The sequence below is a fragment of the Engraulis encrasicolus genome, chromosome 4 (genome assembly GCF_034702125.1).
Source record: "Engraulis encrasicolus isolate BLACKSEA-1 chromosome 4, IST_EnEncr_1.0, whole genome shotgun sequence".
NCBI lineage: Eukaryota > Metazoa > Chordata > Actinopteri > Clupeiformes > Engraulidae > Engraulis > Engraulis encrasicolus.
In genome coordinates, this window is record NC_085860.1 from 47,945,390 (window position 1) to 47,959,292 (window position 13,903).

A 13,903-nucleotide genomic window follows, 5' to 3' on the forward strand; every position below is an offset into this window, starting at 1 on the left:
CTTTGGAAATATGTGGTATTACTAAAAGCTAAAAGCAGATTGTAGACATTAGGTTCAATCACTGAATGACTGTTCTATTCTACAATCAATGGATGCAATCTTTACACTCACACCTGAATGGACTTCAATGAGCGCCCAGCCACGAGGTGGCGTTCGAGTGCTGATTACACAATGACGTGATCATCGTACCGAAAGAATCTGGTGAAGACAAGGAACCGCTCTGTGATGATGGAGGTAGTTCCATATTTATTCGAATAATTGTAAAGAAATACTGGACCTATTTAGACGTTTTTAATTGTATTGTTTAAATTTTCAACGAGCTAAACATAGATGTTTGCGAATCGCGAAACGGCAGTCCTTTCCCCCCATGGAGACGCATGTTGTGCTTTCTTATTTTGACATAGCATTAAGATCAGGCTCTGGTAGTAGCTAACGTTAGCCAAATTACCCTGCTGGGAAAGCTAGACGATCCAAAGCTGATTGTGGAAAGACGGCTGGCCTAGTAACGTAAAGTCGCCAACAAACTACCATCGAGGAGGACTTCATGTTGTTCCAAGAGTGGATGGCGTAGGTGAGGTATGACCAGTTGAGTTCATGTGTGTATGTGGTTTGGTTGCTTTCGCGAAAATATCCCCGACCTAGTCAGTGGTTCTAGCCATAGAGTAGACTGTATATCAGGAGGGGCTGTCTGGGAATACTGTGTTTTCTGAAGAGTTTCTTTTTCAATGTATCGTCTGGCACGTGATGTTTTCATGATGCAGTAGTATACAGACGTGTTCTCATTTTTACACACTTTGCAAACGCAGGTGAAGTCCAACACACTGAACGGGAGACAATGAGCACTGCCCTGGAAATGTCTGATACAGAACCTACCGGTTCTTCTCCTCTGAACCGTGCCTGCTTGTTGGAGGACCACGACGTGGTTGTAGATGACAGTGATGACGATTGCCTGGACCTCAACGATACTGTGCCCGAAACACCGAGGTAGGTTAGGACATAGATGGCATAACAACATCGAAATCCATTTGTCAGCACTGTAAACAATTGTGCATTATCATTAATTCACTTTAAAATGTGTTATTTTGTAGTCCTCTCTGCCTCAGAAGGCAGGTGCGTCTCTATGGCACAAAAATGGACATGGGGGTAAGTAGGCCCATATCTGGCATAACATACAGAAATGTAATTGATTTTGCATTTAACTTTGAGTCTCATTCATTCAAATCTCTTATTTTCAGTCAACATCAGGCTCTTCATCCTTGAGGCGTAAGGCAGACGACACCCAGAGTACGACTCCAACCTCACACAATAAACACAAGCGACGAAGAGTGGTAGAGGAATCGCCCAGCTCAGATGCGGAGAAACCCAAAGACTGTGGCCGCAAGGGATTTGTGTCTGCCTTAGAGCTCATGTCAACTTGTACACCCTGGCTGGAGGTCCCTCGACCTTCAACCTCATGGTCCTCCATGCCTGCGCCACGTGAGGATGAGGCAGGATGCAGTTCAAAAACAGAGTTTTCAGCAGAGGCACTTGGCAAGCGGAGATCCAGCAGGAAGGGGGAACGGCCTCAGAAAAGGACTCCAGCCGCCTTCAGTAGCTCCTTGTCAAAATATGCAAAGACTGAAAGTGCTGATCGATCCCCTTCTCAAACTGGCCAGGCCTTCTGTGGAACTACAGGTATGAACTGGATATGGTGTGGATGTTTTTTCTGATTCTTCTTGTTTTTCCTTTTGTTTATTTGTTTGTTTTGTAGAGCCAGCCACTCTTAACTAGGTCTACTCCACTAGCAAACTGCAGTCCATTTTATAACCTAACGATTTTTCTTGGTACTGAGGCCATGATCCCCATGTTAAATGTTTTTAGAACTGGTTGCATCAAAACTGTATGGTGTTGGAGATGAAGAATATGAAAAAAAATGTATGATCTAGCCTGCTAAAAAAAAATGCCAAATATGCGATCCTTACTTTTTTGGACACACTGCATTTTAACCATTTGCATGATTTCATGAACGTTACAACAACAGTTGCTTAGAATGAGATGCAGGGTGAGACTGACTTTTGTATGTCTTTGTCACTGTCAGCCACGGAAACCCAGTCGAGGCCCATAGGCCCATCACCTCAGAAGCCGGAGGAGGTAGTCATCATTGACGACGAGGATGATGATGTGATCGTGGAGGCCATGGTTCGCTCTGTACAGCTGGCGGAGGATGAAGCCTTTGCCAGAAGCCTTCAGGTAAGAAGCCTGATACTGCATTGGCCATATGCACTGATATCTGGCACAGTGTTGTGTTGTTATTGACTAAGTTTGCAGATTAAAGAAGAATTCTGGCTAATTTCAACATGCAGTTGTACTGCTCACGCTACTCTTGACTTGGCAGGACCTGAAGGACCTGACATAGCATTTATTTTGTTTGTCCAAGATCCTGGCTTGCTAAGTGAGGGCATGGTTTGTTTACATTCAGCCCTTGACATACGTTTTATCACCTATCCATGTTGGATCAACAGCTAATAACCTGACTTTCAAAAATCACTTGACTTCAGAAGATGCTTGTATGAAAGCTACAACCCTTTTTTGTTAAAAAAATGTTTTTCACTAAAGAAAGATAAATCATCTCATAAACATGGACAGAGCAGATTTTTAGTAAAACAAAAATTCTGTTGCCTACAGGAAATAATGTGAAAAATTCACATACTGTAAGTCATAAGCACAGAAATGTGTTCCTTAACATCAGAAAAATATGTACTGGTGGTGCTGTAAGGTCCAAATTAATATCTTGTATGACTTCCTTTAGATTGAAGGACTGTATCCATGTGTGTCAGCAAAGATAAAGAATTTGTAAGAATTAAAGTAATTTGGAATGAAAAAGAAAGCAGTCTTGCATGCCTCCCAGAGTTCATCCAGAAGTTTTGGTTTTGTCTTCCATGCTTCCTCTTTCATCCTACCCCAGAGTTGCTCAGTGATGCTCATGTCTAGTGACTGACCTGGCCAAGCCTGTACCCAATCTAAGGAAATAGAAATCTGAACGGAGGTGATTTATTTCCCATGACACAACGTGTTGTGCTGCACATGGCGAGGGATGGCGTATCTGGGTGTCCTCCACCAAAGAAGTCTCTCCCACAGCGTGGTCACAAAAAAGTGTGCCAAGAGTTCACCAGGCCCAATTCTGACAATAATGAAGGCTAATGGGACTGACTCTTTACTCTGAAGTCATGATCCCAGAGTTAAATGTTTTTAGAACTGGTGGCATAAAAACTGTATGGTGTTGGAGATGAAGAATATGAAGAAAAATGCATGGTGGAACATGATGGGGATACAGCTCTTATGTGGGGCTACATGCATGCTGCTGGTGTTTGAGAGCTGTTTTCATTGATTAAGTCATGAATTCAATTGTCTTGTACAATAATCGATTCAGTATATCATGAAAATAATAAGTATCGCAATGCATTGTCATGACAGGGTTTTTTTGCACACCCCTACCACAAACTACGCTTTGCTTCACCACAACTTAAGATCATTATATTGTGTCGTATTTAGTGCTTGCTGTTTTGTGAACTGTTCATTTCAGGACCAGTTTGACCAAGAGGAACAGCAACAGCAGCAGCAACAGCAGCAGCAGGAGCAGAGGAGACAAGCTATGCACTCAAATGCATATCATCACCATCACCATCATTATCCTTCTCACAGGGTAAGGAGTACAGAATGTTTTCTTGTTGTGCACTGCTGCCATGTAGTTCAAATCGTGTTACATATAATTAAAGCTGTGTATAATGTTGCATAAAAGGTAGGAGTGGTAGATTTAAAAAAGTAACTGTATGTGAATAAATAAATGAATGATTAACAACATACTAATACTAACTAGGGATGGCGAAAATTGAAAAAACTCTTAACCGGTTACTCAGACTCATTAACCGGTGGTTAACCGGTTAACCGGTAATCTTACATTTTAAAACGTTTGCGTGCCTGATATGCACAGCACTGATTTTTTTCATTATTATTTTTCACATAAGCCTTTTTTTGCTGCACAGACAGGACCTGCCATGTCCAGCCATTGTTGCCAGATGGAAAATGCTGAATTATCGTACTAAAATCTCAAAATTAACGTTTTTTGGGAGGAAATTATTATTAGAATTATTAATATTATTACAATCGGTTAACCGATGGCAGAACATTTTAACCGGTTAAAGTTGATCTGGTCGATTATCGGTTAACTGGTTACCGGTTAACATCCCTAATACTAACCCTTCGAATTACACATGATTACTGAGATTAAAAGCGGAAAAGTATTTCTAGCACTGCCTACATCTTAGCAACAAACACTGACTGAAAGTTTGTCTGTAATGTCCCTCTGTCAGCATGATCCGTATGGGAGTATGGGTTGGATGCCGGCGTGGCACCACATGGCTGGGTCCTCTGGCTTTGGTCATGTCAATCCTGTACTGGCAGAGTTACAGCATGCCATGTTTGCTGAACCAGCAGGTATGTCTCTTTAAATGGTTCTGTGAAGGTCCTCTTATCTTATGCATATGTACGAATGAGTTACAACCAAAATGTATACTTACCAACATGCTAAAAAAAAATCTACACATAACTAAAATTAAGAGAGAAATGTGTTCTTTTAAGACAGTCTTTGCTTGTTTAAAGGAGCGGGGGATCCAGCAGTTTAATATAGTGGTGTTTGTTGTTTATTTATTCTCTAAAAGGCATGCATACAGGACGTCGCTATAATTCTCGTTCTGGAAGCCGCTCCCGTAGAAGAGATCAACCTCTACCTATGGACTTATTTAATGACAGCCAGGGAAATAACTACGAGGTATGTGTCTTTTCCCCAACGAAAACAAATGTACTGTCTTTGTGTAGGAACCTGTAGCTGTGTGGTTGACGCTGATGTATGTGTGGTTTCAATAGGCTCTCTTGGCGTTTGAGGAAGGCCAGGGTGCTGTTGCACCGAAAAACATCTTGTCCAAGAGAGAGATCGAGAGATTTCCCACAAAAGCCTACGATCCTGCACACAGCGCTGGGAAAACTGAGTAAGTCATGTCATTCGCTATCCAGGTGCTACATTCACAGCTGGCATATTAAAACAGGGTTTAGGGATGTGATTTGATCCCTGAAATCAGAAGGGACAAAGAGCAGGGGTTCTTTGACCCAAAACATCAAGGACATTTCTCTAAGTGGGAGCAAAATCTAGGTTGAGGAAGATTTTTTCATTATTATTTTTAGGTCAAGGTCAGACATTTGGATGTGTTAACCTGTCTCAAAATCAGGCGCGAATAGTTTGATGTATTGGGATACAATGTTCTCATATCAGGCGCATAACTATTTCCTGCTTTGTGGCCTCTCTCATCCTCTATTTCCTGTATGTTCTGTTTTCATTCCAGGTGCCAAATCTGTTTCTGTGAATATTCGCAAGGGGAGCAACTGAGGATGCTACCCTGTCTTCATGACTATCACGTCAAGTGTATAGACCGCTGGCTAAAGGTAAAGAGAACTGTGCACGTCTGTGATCTGAGACCCGTTTTTAAGATTTTGATAATGGCCAAATGTTGTAACTAGAGATGTACAGGATCCAAGATCCGGTTCCGGATCCGGCAGGATAATAGGGTTTTTCAGACTTTCCGGATCCGGCAGGATCTTAAGCAGTGGATCCGGTATCCGGCAGTTACCTAAAAATCAGGATCTGGGGCATCTCTACTTTTTACGTAGCCTAGGCTTTTCAGTCAGTCTTTCACAACCCCAATCACTGCATGGAGTGAAAGCCCTTTGGAAGCGGCCGTTGAAGGCAGTGTGGCAGTAAGCCAATGAGTCTTAAAAATAGTTTGCGCCAACATAATAAAAAGGGCCCACGTGTGCGAGTTGGCTATGTGTTTCAACCCTTTCGTAGGATCCGGTTCCGGATCCGGCAGGATCTTAAGCAGTGGATCCGGTATCCGGCAGGATCCTAAAAATCAGGATCCGGTGCATCTCTAGTTGTAACTAGGGCTGCCACTTTAGCACGTTAATTGGATTAATTAATTACACAGCAAATAAACACATTATAAAAAATTAACACGATTAATTATGAGTAGGCATACGTCCGTAAAACTGCCACACCAAAAGCTCTTTCACCCAGCTCTGGTGGAACAGCTGCTCACAACATTCAGACAACGTATTCATCAAGTGCAATTCTCGCTCTCTCTCCCTCTCTCATTGGACTTAACATGTTGCCTATTTCTTCAAAGACATTTCGGAAGCTCCATGTGTCCTTGTCAGACACAATGTCGTGGGGGAAATAGACACACCATATTCATATTCACAATGCAGACTAATCAGCTGTGCAGAATCATTGAATTCCTTCCCGTTTCCTTGTGATTCTGTCTCTATAGCGTTCATCCACGGTTCCTCTCGCACAAGCAAGCAGTGCTTGAGGCAATGTCCAGTTATGTAGGCTAGCCAATTTCAATAAAATGTAATTAATATAGACCTTTCAGAAACGACAGATCAGTAGAATTAAGTCCAATAACTTGGATATTCAAGCACATCTTGCTACAATTGCAGTCATCTTGTTATAAATGTCTGCATTTCAGGGCCGCAACATGAGACATATCAACAGGTTCGTCTTTGTTTCGACAAGCCTAATATCACGGTGAAATATTAGCGACATTGCATTTCCTCTCCTGTTTGCGTTGGGCTTCTGCAACGGCTTGCCTCTTTGGTTATCTTTCAATAGCCTAGAGTGCAATGCGCATTTCAGTCGGGCGAAACAAAAGCGCTCGAGCCTTTTTTCGAACTCGCTCTGCGCACTGTCAATGCATGCACAATGCATGATATTACGCACTCTTCGCTCCGCGCTCCCTTAACATGCTCGGCATTACATAAACAATCTAAAATCTGAAAGCGAAAGTGAAAGTGAAAGCCCATTGGGAAACTCCAACTCCCATTGTCATTGTGACACAGCACTCCACAGCACACAAGTGAACACTGCACACTGCACACAACGAAATTGCATTTATGCCTCACCCGTGCAAGGGGGCAGCCCTCAGTGGCGCCCCATGGGGAGCAGTGTTGTGGGACGGTACCATGCTCAGGGTACCTCAGTCATGGAGGAGGATGGGGGAGAGCACTGGTTGATTACTCCCCCCACCAACCTGGCGGGTTGGGAGTCGAACCGGCAGCCTCTGGGATGCAAGTCTGACGCCCTAACCGCTCACCCATGACTGCCCCTATCTACAATCCCAGACAAAACACAAGAGACAAAACTAACAGTCTCCCCACCTCTCATTCAGTCTATGTGCTTACGGTATAGGCACGTTACTGTTTGTTCTTTTTCTGTGTCACTGGTCTTCCTTTGTCTCTAGTGTTATTGAGATATTAGGTTGCCGGTTATGGTATTACATTTTGATGGTTAATTTATATCAGAGGTATTTTTTGTTTATTGTGGGCCTTTACTCTGTTTAAAGTCATGGAGTAGCCTATGTCATCCTTTCCCAACCCTTTTCTCTCATACCAAGTATCCCATATGGTGATGATGAAAATTATATTAAATTACATTAATTAGATTGATTAATTACAAAGTCTGTAATTTTAATCTAGTTACAACACTAGTTGTAACTGTAGTCTCACCTGCTTCTTTTTTTTCTGTCTACAGGAGAATGTGACCTGTCCTATCTGCAGAGCAGACGTGTCACAGATGTCCAATTAAATCGTAATGTCAGGGAGCTGTGTCTACCTCAAAATCTAACAGCGATTGTGAAACATTTGTCAATTGAGTAAAATTTAAGTTTGTGTTTTCTTTTTAACAAGTTGGTTGTTGGTTATTTTAGATTGGTTATTTTGGTTATTTTAGGGCTTTTTCTTGTCTTTTATTGTTTTTAAAATGCATCAAGTTCATTTCGGTATACAGTAGTTCAAGTAATAAAACAAATAATGCCCGTGTTCTTTTTCCAGAACAATTTTATTCAAGGTTTTTAGGCATGGTTGCATCATGTATTGTGCATGCTGTCTCCCTTGTGAATTGAACTTCTCTTTTTCCATAGATAATTTGGGCAACAAGACATCCTTTGAATTTTATTGGTCTTTGTAGAAGATACTGTCAAAAATGTGCCCCAAACGTGTTTAATGAGTGATGGTAGTTAGTGTTCACATGTGTAACTGAGTTGAAGACCTGATATCCAGTCCATTACTCTTCCTCATAATACCGTTTCTTCATGGTTCGATATTTCCTAAGGAAATACAGAGCCTCCAGCTCTTTGACCACAAACTCCCCACGTTTGACAAGTTCTTTTATTTTCTCCGGGTCCTGCACATCCTTGTTCTTCATGAACGCTGCTCTCAGACGGTCTCTGAAGTAGTCAGCACCTTTTGGGTATTCCCTTCCCAGGTACAGCAACTGTTGTCAAATGGATACATCATGCATGCATGGTTCAGATATTTTGAGTTTTTAAATACAATCTTGCCAACCCATCAAACAAACAGCAAAGTACACAATGTGATTAGGACAAGTCTGCCCTACAAAGCAAAAAGACAGTAGGCCTAACTGCATTGCTCCGCACTGAGTAAAATGACTTAAAAATCATTCCGTTGTCCAGCTTAAGTAGTTTTAGGTAGATAATTGGCATGGTGCAGATTTTTTTTTTTTTTTAACTCTACATTCTTTACAAATAACTTATTTTCTTGAGCTTTTACATGATATATATACATGTTATTAACGTCAAAAATAACACATTTTCAACAACAATGATTTGCTGCCTTTTCGCTTTGTAGGGCAGACGTGTATTGATTTATGGCTGGTGGTGTACACACGTTTTTATACAACTGCACAACTTCACCCCGCAAAGGATTGGCCATCTTCGCACAGTGGGACAGGGCAACAACTAGGTGGTCATCATCACTAATGGAAAAAAAAAACAAAGACAATATGTTTATGCTAAATGTCGGGCATTCTTCAGTTGTTGTGCAAAAAAAGAATTTGACAAACGTGAAAAAGTCATGCAATATGCACACAAGTCATGCGAGAAAAGAAACGTAGTTTTGGTGGATCGATTTGTATTTGTCCTTATTTGACCTCCGTCATTGTATCGAACATGGTGTGTGCATGGGAGAGTATACTTTATTCCATGGCCACCCTGATGTTATTCAACTTGTTTATGTATGTAGTCTGTACGTTAATCAGTTGACTACTACCTGTGACATTAACTTAGCATTCCGCTAAGTGGGCGCAAACAACATGACAACAAAACGTCTTACTGGTGAACTGCCAAAGCAATTACTAGCTCATGGCACGTACTGTAAATCTCTATGTTTTTAACAGCAGAACAATTCTTTAACAGGAAAAGCGTATGTTATAAAACCTTATGCTGCCATTTGTTTACTTACTCAAGGCAAAACCAGTACACTATCAGCTGTGAAGCACACAAAGACGACTACCCTTTGAACACCAGTTACAATGTAACTAACAAGCAGTGTGAACCTAGCAAAATTAGAACGTTCAAACCGGAAATGGAAAGGTGCTATCGAAAACGGCTAAATGTTAGCATTTTCTTCAAAACAAAAGCGCCGAGACGGACGCAGACCAACAGCGGTTTCTACGAACATTAATAAATATTAATATTACGACAGCGTGCGGAACGTCAGACTCGTAATATTTAGGCTATGCATAATACATATATCTGAACGTCAAACTCGTAACTCTTCTGCATACTAAGCATATACTCTCGATAATGGCAAATGTGTGTGTCTCACCTTACATTTTATTGGGGTGCCAGCCAGTATGAAACATAGCCGATAAAGCTTAGGCTACCACGGCAGTTTCGAAGTAAAAACAGAATGCTACTTGCCTGACTGTCAAATGCATATCTGCAGCTTATATAATGCCAAAAGTCCTAAGTGTCTTTTTCTTGTTTTTGGCAGCACAGTCACAATAATTTAGGGGTATTTTTTTTAACAAAGGGCCCAACCATAGGCCTACTTTATTGAATATTTTAATTACAGCTTTAATAATTACAGAATTTAATACATATTACCTAAGCTGAATTTCTTGTAGATATAGACCCTATAAAACTGGACCTACTTTAGTCCTTACTGAGGACTTAATAGACAATAATAACAACATGCAACATGTTATAGGCTATCATGATAGGCATGGAATACATTTTGATTCTGAAAACACTGGTTTTAATATGATTTATGATTTAGAAACCATAGGTGCCCATATGTGACTTGGTCCATACCTTTAAAAGTGAACATGTTTAGATGAAAACTAACTATGCTGGCCCTTCGCCTTAAGCTTAAAATGAGAGCAAATACGATGTTTAAATACCTAAAATAAGAAAATTACTTCTTGTACATCCTTATCAAAGCATGCATTGAAATCTTCACACCATAAGCTATCAAATGATGTTTGATTTAGACAACTTTCTTCGCCTTTGGGCTCACGGGGGCCTGATCTGTGCAAACCGGGTTATTCTGCATGCGCTTAAAATGACAGCACGTGTGATGTTTAAATAGTCAAAATAAGAAAATGAGCTCTTGTACATCCTTATCAATGCATGCACTGAAATCCTCACACCATAAGCTTTCCAATAATGTATGATTTAGACAACTTTCTTCGCCTTTGGGGTCATGGGGGACTGATCTGTGCAAACCGGCCCATTCCCCATACGCTTAAAATGACAGCACGTGTGATGTTTAAATAGTCAAAATAAGAAAATTACTTCTTGTACATCCTAATCAAAGCATGCATTGTAATCCTCACACCATAAGCTTTCCAATGATGTATGATTTAGACAACTTTCTTCGCCTTTGGGGTCATGGGGGCCTGATCTGTGCAAACCGGGTTATTCCGCATGCGCTTAAAATGACAGAACGTGTGATGTTTAAATAGTCAAAATAAGAAAATTACTTCTTGTACATCCTAATCAAAGCATGCATTGTAATCCTCACACCATAAGCTTTCCAATGATGTATGATTTAGACAACTTTCTTCGCCTTTGGGGTCATGGGGGCCTGATCTGTGCAAACCGGGTTATTCCGCATGCGCTTAAAATGACAGCACGTGTGATGTTTAAATAGTCAAAATAAGAAAATGAGCTCTTGTACATCCTTATCAATGCATGCATTGTAATCCTCACACCATAAGCTTTCCAATGATGTATGATTTAGACAACTTTCTTCGCCTTTGGGGTCATGGGGGACTGATCTGTGCAAACCGGCCCATTCCCCATACGCTTAAAATGACAGCACGAGTGATGTTTAAATAGTCAAAATAAGAAAATTACTTCTTGTACATCCTAATCAAAGCATGCATTGTAATCCTCACACCATAAGCTTTCCAATGATGTATGATTTAGACAACTTTCTTCGCCTTTGGGGTCATGGGGGCCTGATCTGTGCAAACCGGGTTATTCCGCATGCGCTTAAAATGACAGCACGTGTGATGTTTAAATAGTCAAAATAAGAAAATGAGCTCTTATACATCCTTATCAATGCATGCATTGTAATCCTTACACCAGCAGCTTTCCAATGATGTATGATTTAGACAACTTTCTTCGCCTTTGGGGTCATGGGGGACTGATCTGTGCAAACCGGCCCATTCCCCATACGCTTAAAATGACAGCACGAGTGATGTTTAAATAGTCAAAATAAGAAAATTACTTCTTGTACATCCTAATCAAAGCATGCATTGTAATCCTCACACCATAAGCTTTCCAATGATGTATGATTTAGACAACTTTCTTCGCCTTTGGGGTCATGGGGGCCTGATCTGTGCAAACCGGGTTATTCCGCATGCGCTTAAAATGACAGCACGTGTGATGTTTAAATAGTCAAAATAAGAAAATGAGCTCTTGTACATCCTTATCAATGCATGGGGGACTGATCTGTGCAAACCGGCCCATTCCCCATACGCTTAAAATGACAGCACGTGTGATGTTTAAATAGTCAAAATAAGAAAATTACTTCTTGTACATCCTAATCAAAGCATGCATTGTAATCCTCACACCAGAAGCTTTCAAATGATGCATGATTTAGACAACTTTCTTCGCCTTTGGGCTCACGGGGGCCTGATCTGTACAAACCAGGTTATTCGGCATGCGCCTAAAATGACAGCACGTGTGATGTTTAAATAGTCAAAATAAGAAAATGAGCTCTTGTACATCCTAATCAAAGCATGCATTGTACTCCTCACACCATAAGCTTTCAAATGATGTATGATTTAGACAACTTTCTTCGCCTTTGGGGTCATGGGGGCCTGATCTATGCAAACCTGTGGGTGTGTTCTGACTAACATGCCAATGAGCCTGGCTCTTTGGTGTAGCGGTCAGAGCCCCAGAAGATCTTGGTTCGAGTCCCAGCTGGGCAACTCTACTCCCCTTCGCTACAAAGGGGCTATAGAATATCTACGATGTTCCAAAAACTTTTTTGTCTAACTCGTATAGGCTACTTAAGTGATAAATAGGCCTACACATTAAACATTAAACATTCAAACATTCAAACAAAATTCTGAGACATAAAAACTACTGATTTTGTAGACATTTAAGTGGCTGGGGTCAAATTGATTATTGTGTTTATGCTCGGATGTCTGTGAGGCATACGAATCTGAAAAAAAAAGTGACAAATTTCCATTACACAGCAGGTGTTCCCAGGTCTTTTTGATCCGTGCCTTTTTGGGGGCCTTACGCATCAGTATTTTCTACACTGATGCAATACAGACCACATGTTGAGCAGACAAGGCAGGGGTGAATTATGTGGGGTAAGGAGTGCAGATATGGTTTGGTCCTCCACCTTGTGCATTGTTGCAACCTTGTGCAAGAAGAACCCTAGTGCCTCAATCCAAGAGTTTGGCCTGAGTTTACGATCCTCACTGTTGTCTTCAGTGAATTTCAGTGAATAGCTATCACCACTTATGTGAATCTGGAGGCACAACCGTTGAGCGTTGATGTGTGAAATTATTTTTTCACGTCCTAGATGTCCCTGTGGTTTGCAAGCAAAATTTCATCGTGTAGTGCTTATTTGGATGAGGTGAGCTGTCAGATCTAAGGACGCCACATGTCCACAGACAACTGTGAAAGTGAAAGCCCACCTGGTAAACTCCCATTGTCATTGCGATTGTTGCATTGCCATTGCACGATTGTTCAGTGAGCGTAGGGAAGCGAATTTCTAACCAGGTACTTAGTATTTCAAAGCAATCAATGCAAGACATTTGTGCCCTTGTCCCATGTGCCTGACAGTCAGCACTCTCGACCGTTCATGTGCACAAATCCCACAGTAGTCAGTCACCGTTGGCTACATCTTTTTTTCAGTTTGAAAGGGAATCACTGAAGTTGTAAATGATGGAATGTTTTCTTACAAATATATATTTTCTTAATTATAATCTATATATTTTTTCTGTAATGTCTATGAACACGTTATGAATCTGCTAGTCAGAGTTGGTTCTACTCGGTTAACTTTCTGAAACTTAACATCTAATAATCTAAAGTCTATTCTGCTCCGTCAATGTCTACAATTATACTTGAAATGTTACATGTAATGTTGACTTTATGTTGAGTATTTAAATGTACATGTCCAAAACATGTTATTTTCAAAATACCATGTTATGTCAATACCAAATGTGAAATATTATGAAATTTTGCCATAGAATATTTATCCTGAATGTAAAGATGCAATTGGAAATGTGTTAATGGACAATGTGCTTAGACTAAAGTATGTTTTTCAGACCATTAAAGATGCACTGTGTAATCTATCTAGTAGTTTCTTTCTTTAATTCATGCTTACCATTCACAAATGTTAATTTCCCCCCCAAAGTATTCATAATTTATTTTTTCATAACTGAAAAAGTGGATCTTCTCAGTGTCTGTCATTTTGTATGTCCAGAAAAGGACATTTTACCTGCAAAATGTACTGTATGTTCGTATTGATTTAAGTTGTAAGTTAG

General features: G+C 40.6%; 2 protein-coding genes across 4 annotated transcripts; one reads left to right on the plus strand and one right to left on the minus strand.

The window, feature by feature from the left end:
• Positions 1-151: 151 nt before the first annotated feature.
• Positions 152-7,908, plus strand: si:ch211-59o9.10 (uncharacterized protein LOC561841 homolog). 3 transcript variants are annotated; one of them, XM_063197577.1, is made up of 11 exons: positions 152-234; positions 807-984; positions 1,089-1,143; positions 1,236-1,674; positions 2,078-2,229; positions 3,563-3,682; positions 4,350-4,473; positions 4,698-4,807; positions 4,903-5,024; positions 5,376-5,475; positions 7,622-7,908. In XM_063197577.1, the coding sequence occupies exons 2-11, from the start codon at positions 836-838 to the stop codon at positions 7,673-7,675; spliced, it is 1,425 nt and encodes a 474-aa protein (XP_063053647.1). In that variant the 5' UTR covers positions 152-234; positions 807-835; the 3' UTR covers positions 7,676-7,908. The 3 variants fall into 3 exon arrangements, with proteins under 3 accessions (XP_063053647.1, XP_063053645.1, XP_063053646.1); XM_063197575.1 differs by having other exon boundaries at positions 199-576; XM_063197576.1 differs by having other exon boundaries at positions 199-571.
• On the minus strand, positions 7,909-9,462 carry lyrm5b (LYR motif containing 5b). The gene is made up of 3 exons (XM_063197578.1): positions 9,349-9,462; positions 8,776-8,863; positions 7,909-8,362 (listed from the first exon to the last, which is right to left on the minus strand). The coding sequence occupies exons 2-3, from the start codon at positions 8,818-8,820 to the stop codon at positions 8,153-8,155; spliced, it is 255 nt and encodes an 84-aa protein (XP_063053648.1). The 5' UTR covers positions 8,821-8,863; positions 9,349-9,462; the 3' UTR covers positions 7,909-8,152.
• Between the last annotated feature and the right edge of the window lie 4,441 nt (positions 9,463-13,903).

What these genes read in the sequence shown, in the direction of transcription:
- lyrm5b (XM_063197578.1), bottom strand. Translation starts at nt 8,820, where the DNA reads ATGGCCAATCCTTTGCGGGGTGAAGTTGTGCAGTTGTATAAAAAC. An exon ending in TTGTGCAGTTGTATAAAAAC is followed by an intron (nt 8,363 to 8,775) that starts GTGTGTACACCA and finishes ATTTGACAACAG; the next exon opens with TTGCTGTACCTGGGAAGGGA.
- si:ch211-59o9.10 (XM_063197577.1), top strand. Translation starts at nt 836, where the DNA reads ATGAGCACTGCCCTGGAAATGTCTGATACAGAACCTACCGGTTCTTCT. An exon ending in CACAGCGCTGGGAAAACTGA is followed by an intron (nt 5,025 to 5,375) that starts GTAAGTCATGTC and finishes TTTTCATTCCAG; the next exon opens with GTGCCAAATCTGTTTCTGTG. An exon ending in GTATAGACCGCTGGCTAAAG is followed by an intron (nt 5,476 to 7,621) that starts GTAAAGAGAACT and finishes TTCTGTCTACAG; the next exon opens with GAGAATGTGACCTGTCCTAT.